This window comes from Mandrillus leucophaeus, unplaced genomic scaffold, assembly GCF_000951045.1.
Source record: "Mandrillus leucophaeus isolate KB7577 unplaced genomic scaffold, Mleu.le_1.0 Scaffold73, whole genome shotgun sequence".
In the NCBI taxonomy this organism is placed as follows: Eukaryota; Metazoa; Chordata; class Mammalia; order Primates; family Cercopithecidae; genus Mandrillus; species Mandrillus leucophaeus.
In genome coordinates, this window is record NW_012107919.1 from 379,549 (window position 1) to 390,644 (window position 11,096).

The 11,096-nt window shown below is 40.5% G+C and overlaps 1 protein-coding gene across 1 annotated transcript in view; it reads right to left on the reverse strand.

Moving 5' to 3' along the window:
* Positions 1-11,096, reverse strand: part of TRIM44 (tripartite motif containing 44) — a 144,293-nt gene that overhangs the window by 80,453 nt on the left and 52,744 nt on the right. Inside the window, exon 3 of the mRNA XM_011965507.1 lies at positions 3,031-3,270. Coding sequence (XP_011820897.1) covers positions 3,031-3,270 — 240 coding nt within the window. The remainder of the gene's footprint in view (positions 1-3,030; positions 3,271-11,096) is intronic.

Sequence of the window (11,096 nt, forward strand, 5' to 3'; positions counted from 1 at the left end):
TTTTTTTTTTTTTTTTTTTTTGTCTGTGTATATTAGTGTTTCCAGTTTGTAGGACACCTGGCTAGGATATACAGGAAGTAAAGAAAACCCCAGAGAATTCACTGCCTTGTATTCCCTCAAATCCCAAGGTCCCTGATCAGTATGCCATCTTTTCTCCACCTGCAAGAGTCTTTTGGTGATGATTTCAGTATTTTTGCCCAGAGATTTCTACTGTAATAAGTGAAAGGAGTAAAACAGAGTATGTTTACTCCATCATGCTCAGAAGCAGAAAGTACAATTTGCTTTAAATATGCCAAAAATAAAATAGATTGGTGAGTGGAAGGTTGAAAAGATGACTAGATATGTAATGAAGAAAGTATGGCAAAATGTTAATAGGAGAATCTAAGTGGTAGGTACATAGGCATAATCTGTAAAATCCTTTCAACTGTGCTGTATGTTTAAAAATTTTTATAATAAAATCTTGGGGGTGGGTCTTTTGGCTGAATTCAAAATGCAGGTGATCTTTGATAAATTCTACACCATAAAAATAACATAATTCCTCTGATGAGTGAAAGACAGGTACTGGATATTTGCCCTCACCAATAACTTACCAGATTAACTGGAACAAGAGGCTATTAAATAATAACAGCTCTTTGTAAACACTCTAGTGGCTGAACGCTATTTCTATTTTTAATAGCTCATTTTGTCTGTAACCTGGTCCTTAAGGCTTGTCAGCTCTTGCATCCCTTTAAGAGTAATTTCATCAGAGTTAACAAGCATAGTACCGTTGAGGTGCTTAAAGGACAGCGAAGGTCAGAGAAGGACTAAATTCATAGATTAAAATGAAAATAAAAGAGAAGAATAAACCTCAAAATTAAACTTTTTTTTTTTTGTTTTTGAGATGTAGTGTCGCTCTGTCTCCCAGGCTGGGCTGCAGTGGCCACAGTCTAGGCTCACTGCAACCTCTGCCTCCTGGGTTCAAGTGATTCTTCGGCCTCAGCCTCCCAAGTAGCTGGGACTACAAGTGCTCGCCACCACACCCAGCTAATTTTTGCAGTTTTAGTACAGACAGGGTTTCACCATGTTGGCCAGGGCAGGCTTAAACTCCTGACCTCAGGTGATCCACCTACCTCGGCCTCCCAAAGTGCTGGGATTACAGGCATGAGCCACCATGTCCAGCCAAAATTAAACTTTTGTTTTCAAATAACAACAACCTAATCAACAAACAGAATAAATGAAGGGGTCGAACTTGATGGGAATTGTGGACAGAGTTATGCTGTTGATCCCTTGAATTAACTCTAGTTGAATCTTTTGTTTATTAAGACACAAACTGACCATCTGGACATTGTAAAGGTATGCAAAGCTGTCTAGAACATGGATTCTTCTCATTTTTCCCACAGATACAGATGGGATGCTTAGCATATGTCATATAGTAGGGGGAAAGCACAGGCACTGAAATAGGACAGACTTAAATCTAAACCGTGGCTCTATTTTCTACTGACTAAATGACATTGGGTTAGTATCCCTGCAGTTCTCTGCATCTCAAATATCCCATTTGTAAAACGGAGTTAATGAATGCTGACATAAGGATTAAATGAAATGATGAATATAAAGTGCTCTCTTGCCAATCTAGAAACTTATTTAGGCACATAATTTCTCAATTATGGGGAGAATAAAATGAAAAGAGGAAGAGTTATTCTTTTCACACATTGATGAAAATTAATCAAAAGCCTTGGATGGGTATAGCAGACACCTTTTAATGGTTTCTTACATTTTCTGTCAGGATAGCTTGGAAATACCTGCCTCCTGGTTTACTTTGGCTCTTCTACTGGCCAGTTTATTCTGTGGCCAGGCTCTCTCGAGCCAAGGCAAGACTTCCAGTTAAGGCTGGGCTTGCTGAGTAATCAACAGTCCTAGAAAGTCCATAGGATGCTCCTAGGTTTTCTTCTAGAAGGACCTACCCTAAACCTATCTGGCATTATTTTCACTAGAATTGTCAACATAATGCTGTGAAATCTGATTAATAGTAGCCTCTCTCTAGTGGTTGAAACATAATTTTTTTTTTTTTTGAGACAGGATCTTACTCCATCACACAGGGTGGAGTGGAATGGCACAATCACAACTCACTGCAGCCTCAACCTCTTGGGGCTCAAGTAATCTTCCTACCTCAGCCTCCTGAGTAGCTGGGACTACAGGCAGGTGACACCATGTCTGCTAATTCTTATTTTGTAGACATAGGGTCTCACTATGTTGCCCAGGCTGGTCTCAAACTCCTGGACTCAAGCAATCCTTCCATCCCAGCCTCCCAAAGTGTTGGGATTAAAGTGTGAGCCACTGAGCCCAGCATTTTTTTTTTTTAATGGCTACCTTAAATAATTTTTTTCAAAGTAGATTCAAAATCCCTAAATATGTTGTTTGGCAAAATGCTGAAGACCCTTTTATTCCTATTATAAAACAATGAATATGACAACTAACATTTGTATAGTGATTCAACATTTACCTCATGTCTTTCATTCATAGTATTTTTTTTTTAAATCTTACAATGACCTAGTGCACGTCATTCTTAATCCAGTAGTTATGCCTCCAATTTATGAAGCTGACTCCATACAACAACCAGCTTGAGATACCTTTTCACTATGTATAAAGTAAGTCTAAAATCTTTCATTCTGGCCTGCTTTATGCTCTACTTCATGATTTGTTCTCATTCAGCTCAGGTCTATGATGACTTTAAAGGCTCATTTCACAACTTGGGGTCTGTTGCTTGCCCTCTTCTCTGGTTGTAATTTTTGGCTTCCTTCCTTAATTGTGATTAGTATCTGCCCCCACTGACTATACGCCTTAAAGTAATGATGGATAAATAATTTGGTAGGCCCAGCCACTGGGTAAACTAGTGGCCAGTTCTTCCATACTGGTTTATACACCATGTGAAACACTTACACCCTACCTAGATTTCAATTCATTCATGTTCAGTGACCACATGGGGTCTAACAAATATGGCATCAGTTTCCTCCTATTTCTCTTGCTACTAAACATTATGGGCTTTTCCTTTACCTCTGCCTTTGGCTCAGCTGATTCATTAGAGGTATCAAGTTGTTCCTTGGCTTGGGCCATCTGGGTCATCAACCTATCCATGTGGGACTGGATGTCTGCCAGTATCTCAGTCACATGAGCTGTGGCCATTGCCTCCTGGATGTCCACTAGATGAAGGGCCTTCTGCTCCTCATCGGCAATCACTTTCTGAACTTTCTTAAATTCCTGCTGTATAAACATCTTCATTTGGTCCCGAGTTACCTGTAGAACAGAGGCAAATAAGAAGAATAAGTTGAACACACAGAGAAACAAAAGGGTAGAGTTATTACTACACAGCCCTGGTTAAAATACATACCATGGATCCTATCTGATCCTGAAGTTTTGGGAATATTCTAAAAACAATGTTCCCCTAATATCTTTGATGAATTTCCTGCTAATCTTTTTGCCTTTTTCATTCTTCAGGGAGTAATTTCTTATCCTTTTTTCCTTTTTGTTTTGTTCATTTTCAGTAATATATATGATGAGCATATATAGTAAAAAATGAGGCCAGGCGCAGTGGCTCATGCATGTAATCCTAACACTTTGGGAGGCCAAGGCGGGTGGATCACCTGAGGTCAGGAGCTTGAAACCAGCCTGGCCAACATGATGAAACCTCGTCTCTACTAAAAATACAAAAAAAAAAAAAAAAAAAAAAAAATGCTGGGCATGGTGGCAGGTGCCTGTAATCCCAGCTACTTGGGAGGCTGAGACAGGAGAATTGCTTGAACCTAGAAGGCGGAGGTTGCAGTGAGCCCAGATTGTGCCACTGCACTCCAACCTGGGTGACAGAGCAAGTCTCCATCTCAAAACAAAACAAAACAAAACATGAAATTCTTCCTCTCTGCCCCAATTACTGTTAACAGTTTGGTATGTATCCTCCCAGCCATTTTTCTATATAGTTATGTACATATATGTATATAGATAATTAAGTAGGTTTTATATAAATGAATCATAGTGAAAATATGGTTGTCTTTTCTACTTAAGATATATTTGTGCATACAGATCAACTTCATTCTATTATTTTTACTATCTGTATGATATGGAGCTGGAGGGTTGTGTGTGTGTGTGTATTTCTCCTATTTAACCATTCCTCTCTTAATGGAAGTACAGGATATTTCCAAATTTTTGCTATTATAAACAACACAGCAATAAACATCCTTGGGTATATCTCTTAATATCTGCATATAAGTTTCTTTAAAGACGTTTAGAGCCACTTAGTAAATTGGCATATACTCTAAAAATATTGTTTCATACTGCCAAGGTGCCTTCTGAAAAAGATGTATTGATTACATTCCTACCACAACGTATAGCACTTCCGTACACCCTTACCAATACTGGATAATATCAAGCTTTTAAACTTTTACTATGATGGGTGCAAATATATTATTGTTTTATTTTATAATAACTGCAAACCAAAGAAAATACAACTGCTAGCTATATTTATGCTTAGGGCATAAGAAAGGCTAATGAAGTGAGAAATTATCAAAATGAGAACTTCTAAACTCCAAATTTTACCTGCATTTACTGATGTTTCCTCACAACCATGTTTAGTTTACGAGTATTTTAAAACAACTACGCATATTATGAGTGTAGCTGAGATAGGGAACAGGGAAGAAGTAAACTGTAGATGAAAGGAGAAAGGCAGAAGAAAAGTCAATAGAGGATTTTAGAACTAGAAGAGAAAATAGTTGTCATCTAAATGAACTCCTTCCTTTTTACAGATAAGGAAATGGACATAGTTGCAAACCCGCAGAAGAGGGAAAGACTCCAATCTTCTTGTTCTCAGTCTGGTGCTCTGTTCACTGTAAAAGCCTGTCAGCAGGGAAATCAAACTGGGAAAACCTAAGAAAGGAGACTGAGAAAGAGAAAGCCTAAAGGAGAGGGTAGCAGAATAAGTCATTTTTAATTAGCCTCTTAGAAACTGAAAGAAGCTTGATACCTTACGCAGCTTTTGTAACACTGCTAAGGACATCAGTGCAAAATAAGGCCTGTATGACATGTATCTGCTCACACATCAAGTGACTAAGTGTCATAAGCCCTCATACACTCTCTGCAGGTGCTCTCCCTGGTGCTGGAGAAAATGGGAAGGTGTATTAAATGTTCTTAATGTCCCCGCAAATTCTGTATCAGATTGAGAACTGTGATTTGTGTTTATATAATTTCTTTTTATGTTTAGTATATGTATTTTAGGACTATTATGCTTTACAGTGATCACTGATCAACGGATCTCTACTCCTGAAATAAACTGAGTCTTAAATAACTAGGACCTTCTATCAGAAACCAAACATTTCCACTAAGGGTTGGACTTTTCTGAATGCCTGAGAAACTCTCTTAATGGCTACAAGTAACTAACAATGGATATCTTAATAAAAACTGACTCACAACCTATTTTACTAGACCTTACATACACATGTGGTTCAGAGTTAGGAAGCTGACATCCCACTTAGTAAAGGTGTGGACCAGACTGCAGCAGGTAAGTAAGTCATGGATTTTAAAATTCTCTATTTCCCATAGCTTTATTACATAGGGTTTTCAGCATGACACTGTATTTTATACAGATCAGGTCACAAATGAAAACTGAAGGAAAAATAATCCACTCTATAAAACCTTTATGCCTTTTCCCACTCTCATTCTCTAATTAACACATAAGCATTTTCCAGCCTAAGACATCAAAACCTTTAGCGCATTAGTTACAATCAAGCTGATATATCTTTGTTATAGTTGCATTAGGGTGAAGTGCAATATGATTAAACATAGCATTTTAATGAAATTATAACATAGCACTGCAATTTGAAAAATTTGACCACTGTATGGTCAGAACTACCTATTGAACATCTGAATTCAACCTTCTAATTTTATAGGTGAAGGGGGAAAAAAGCCACAGAGAAGTATGATAATAAAGTTAGGTTTAGAAACTTTCCTCTGGTCCAGTCTAATGTACTTTTACAACTCATCATTTCCAGTGAGTTATAAACAAGACCCTGTTGAAAGAAGAAAAAGAGAAGAAGGGAGATCGAGAAAGAGAGAGAGAAGGGACAGGGAGAGACAGTGAGAAGGAGGGGAGGGAGGGAGGGAGGGAGGCAGGTAAAGAGAAACAGAGGGAGGGACGGAGGTAGAGAGAGAAAGAGAGAGAGATTGAAAAAAAATTTGTTTCACAAAAGTATTGCTGAGATGAACTGAGAATAATGGTCAGGGTTAGGAGCAGGAAGCTACTCAAAAGAGAAGCATCCAAATCTACACTGAATATTTCAGAAACATTTGTTCTGTCACAGGCGTCTGAACCAAAGCTACTTCATTTTGAATAGGGGCTGGGTAAAATAAGACTGAGACCTACTGGGCTGCATTTCCAGAAGGTTAGGCATTCTAAGTCTTAGGATGAGATAAAAGGTCGGCACAAGATACAGGTCATAAAGACCTTGCTGATAAAGCAGATTGCAGTAAAGAAGCTGGCCAAATCCCACTAAAACCAGGATGGCGATGAGAGTAGCCTCTGGTGGTCCTCACCATTACAGTCCCACCAGCACCATGACAGTTTACAAAAACCATGGGAATGTCAGGAAGTTACCCTACATGGTCTAAAAAGGGGAGGCATGAATAATCCAACCCTTGCTTAGCATATGATTAAGAGATAACCATAAAAATAGGCAACCAGCAGCCCTTGGGGCTGCTCTGCCTATGGAGTAGCCATTTTTTCATTCCTTTGCTTTCTTAATAAACTTGCTTTCATTTCACTCTATGGACTTGCCCTGGATTCTTTCGTGAGCAAGATCCAGGAACCCTCTCTGGGGACTGGATCAGGACCCCTTTCTGGTAACAGTCCTACAAGCCAACTTTCCTGCAAGGTGTTAAGGAGACTACTCCAAAAATAACTTTAAAAATTGTAGACTGCATGAAATATAGTTTGAAGACTCTAAATATCTCCCCCAAAAATCCATTTTTCACTTCCCTCTTCCTCATTTGAAAGGCCATTATTCTAAAATAGAAAAACAAAAAAGCAGGAAATGGAACTTTTTCAGATGCTACAAGCTGTCCACACTCCCACAGCACAGTGTCCTCCCCACTTGCCAGTGTCTATGGAAACTTCAAGTTGGGAAGTTCAAAGTTAAGGAATCTGTTTAGCCTTCAGCATTTATTCCTACATTGTACTCCAAGAGAGCTCCTTCCAAACTTAGGCCAGACTCCAGTGAGGGCAGGCAAGGGAAATACTTCACCAATAAGGAGGTCATGGTTTTTTTCAATGGATGGGAAGATCTCCTATTTCTTGTGTCTTTTGTGTATCGGTGCAATAGCCACTATTTGTGAATAAAACAACTGCCCACCCACCAGGCTTAGAAAATTATTCGCAGCCTAGAAACACAGTAGACATAAACTCTGAACAGCATTCCACTACCAACATTCTCAGTGATGTCATCCTCAGCGACCTAATTAGAAGCCTGATATGAGCAGGTTTTACAATGGGGTGAGAATGAAAGGAAAAAAGTTGACTGAAGTGAACATTTAAACTCTTCATTAAGCTATCTTTCTCATCTTCTTCAGAAGCCTCCAGGCAAAAGCAGTCATTTGTATCTTCACTTCTGTCATCACCTCCACTTTGTTAACAGGGCACTATTAGATCTCTACCTCAGTTAACCACTTAGTTACTTCAGGGATCCACTCAATGAAATAATATAATGGTATTTACTATTGCTATTGTTACCATTATTATTTTCATTATAAAAGACCAAAATAAATACCAACATGTTGGAGAGTGGTTATCTGTGAATGGTAGAATTACAAGTACTTTTCTCTTTTTTACTTCTCAGTTCAAATTTTCTGAAATAACATGTAACACTTTTTAAAAACGATTTTTTAGGCCAGGCGCGGTGGCTCAAGCCTGTAATCCCAGCACTTTGGGAGGCCGAGATGAGCGGATCATGAGGTCAGGAGATCGAGACCATCCTGGCTAACACGGTGAAACCCCGTCTCTACTAAAAAATACAAAAAAGTAGCCGGGCAAGGTGGCGGGCGCCTGTAGTCCCAGCTACTCGGGAGGCTGAGGCAGGAGAATGGTGTGAACCCAGGAGGCGGAGCTTGCAGTGAGCTGAGATCCGGCCACTGCACTCCAGCCTGGGCGACAGAGCGAGACTCCATCTCAAAAAAAAAAACAAAAACGATTTTTTAAAAGAAATGTGGCTTAAAGAAAAAAAAAATTCTCAACAAAATACTAGCAAGTCAAATTAATCCATGTATAAAAAGAGTAACAGGCCAAGTGTGGTGGCTCATGCCTGTAATACCAGCACTTTGGGAGGCTGAGGTGGGTAGATCACCTGAGGTCAGGAGTTTGAGACCAGCCTGGCCAACATGGTAAAACCCCACCTCTACTAAAAATACAAAAATTAACTGGGTGTGTTGGTGCACACCCGTAATCCCAGCTACTCAGGAGGCTGAGGCCCAAGAATTGCTTGAAACTGGGAGGTGGAGGATGCAGTGAGTGGAGATGGTGCCACTGCACTCCAGCCTGGGTGGCAGCACGAGACTCTGTCTCAAAATAAAAAAAAAAAAAGGAATTACATACCATGACATAAATGAGGGGTATATATACCAAGTATGCAAGGCTGGTTCAATATTTGAAAAATCAGCTAATATAATTTATCCACATCAATAGGCTAACGAGGAAAAATCACAATAGATACACAAAACTCAATACTCATTTATTATAAAAACTCTCAGTACACTAGGAATGGGGTAGGGGGAGCTTCCTCAACTTAATAAAGAACATCTACAACTACCTACAGCCAACATCATACTTAATGGTCAGAAACTCAAGGCTTTCCTGCTAAGATGAGGAACAAGGCAAGGATGTCCCCTCTCAACCTTTTCTTTTCAACACTGTACTGAAAATCCTACTTTATGCAGTAAGTCAAGAAAAGGAAATAAAAGGTATACAGATTGGGAAAGAAGAAATAAAACTATCTTTGCAGATGATAAGATTGTCTATGTAGAAAATCTGAAAGAATTCACCAAAAAAAGGAAAAAAGAAAAGAAAAAACCTCCTGGAACCAACAGCAAGACTACAGGATAGAAGACCGATATACAGAAGTCAATCGCCTTCCTACAGACCAGCAGTGAACAAGCAGGATTTTAAGTTAAAAAGATAATGCCATTTACATTCGCACCTCCAAAAATGAAATACTTAAGTATAATTCTAACAAAATATGTACAAGATCTATATGAGGAAAATGGACTGTTATCTAAAATATACTAAGAACTATAAAAACTCAAAAATAAGAAAATGAACAACCTGATTAAAAAACAGACACCTGGCGCGCCCAAGATGGCCGAATAGGAAGAGCTCCAGCCTCCAGCTCCCAGCGTGAGCAACACAGAAGACAGGTGATTTCTGCATTTTCAACTGAGGTACCGGGTTCATCTCACTGGGGCGTGTCAGACAGTTGGCGCTGGTCCATGGGTACAGCCCGACCAGCGAGAGCTGAAGCAGGGCGAGGCATCACCTCACCTGGGAAGCGCAAGGGGGAAGGGAATTCCTTTTCCTAGCCAAAGGAAATTGAGACACACAACACCTGGAAAATCGGGTAACTCCCACCCTAACACTGCGCTTTACCAAGGGTCTTAGCGAACGGCACACCAGGAGATTCGATCCCACACCTGGCCCAGAGGGTCCCACGCCCATGGAGCCTCCCTCATTGCTAGCACAGCAGTCTGAGATCTAACTGCAAGGAGGCAGCGAGGCTGGGGGAGGGGCGCCCACCATTGCTGAGGCTTAAGTAGGTAAACAAAGTCGCCAGGAAGCTTGAATTGGGTGGAGCCCACCACAGCTCAAGAAGGTCCTCCTGCCTCTGTAGACTCCTCCTCTGGGGACAGGGCATAGCTAAACAAAAAGCAGCAGAAACCTCAGCAGAGGAAATGCCCCTGTCTGACAGCTTTGGAGAGAGCAGTGGATCTCCCAGCACGGAGGCTGAGATCTGAGAATGGACAGACTGCCTGTTCAAGTGGATCCCTGACCCCTGAGTAGCCTAACTGGGAGACATCCCCCACTAGGTGCAGACTGACACCTCACACGGCGGGGTACACCCCTGAGACAAAGCTTCCAGAGTGAGAATCAGACAGCAACTCTTGCTGTTCAGCAATATTCTATCTTCTGCAGCCTCCGCTGCTGATACCCAGGCAAACAGGGTCTGGAGTGGACCTCAAGCAAACTCCAACAGACCTACAGCTGAGGGTCCTGACTGTTAGAAGGAAAGCTAACAAACAGAAAGGCCACCCACACCAAAACCCCATCAGTACGTCACCATCGTCAAAGACCAAAGGCAGATAAAACCACAAAGATGGGGAAAAAGCAGGGCAGAAAAGCTGGAAATCCAAAAAATCAGAGAGCATCTCCCCCTCCAAAGGAACGCAGCTCATCGCCAGCAATGGAACAAAGCTGGACGGAGAATGACTTTGACGAGTTGAGAGAAGGAGGCTTCAGTCGATCAAAATTCTCAGAGCTAACGGAGGAACTACGTAACCAGCGCAAAGAAACTAAAAAGCTTGAAGAAAGAATGGATGAATGGATAACTAGAATAATCAATGCAGAGAAGACCTTAAAAGAACTGATAGAGATGAAAACCATAACACGAGAACGACGTGACAAATGCACAAGCTTCAGTAACCGACTCGATCAACTGGAAGAAAGAGTATCAGAGATTGAAGATCAAATGAATGAAATGAAGCGAGAAGAGAAGTGTAGAGAAGAAAGAATAAAAAGAAATGAACAAAGCCTCCAAGAAATATGCGATTATGTGAAAAGACCAAATCTACATTTGATTGGTGTGCTTGAAAGTGACAGGGAAAAGGGAACCAAGTTGGAAAACACTCTGCAGGATATCATCCAGGAGAATTTCCCCAACCTAGTAACGTAGGTCAACATTCAAATTCAGGAAATACAGAGAATGCCACAAAGATACTCCTTGAGAAGAGCAACTCTAAGATACATAATTGTCAGATTCACCAAAGTTCAAATGAAGGGAAAAAATGTTAAGGGCAGCCAGAGAGAAAGGTCGGGTTAC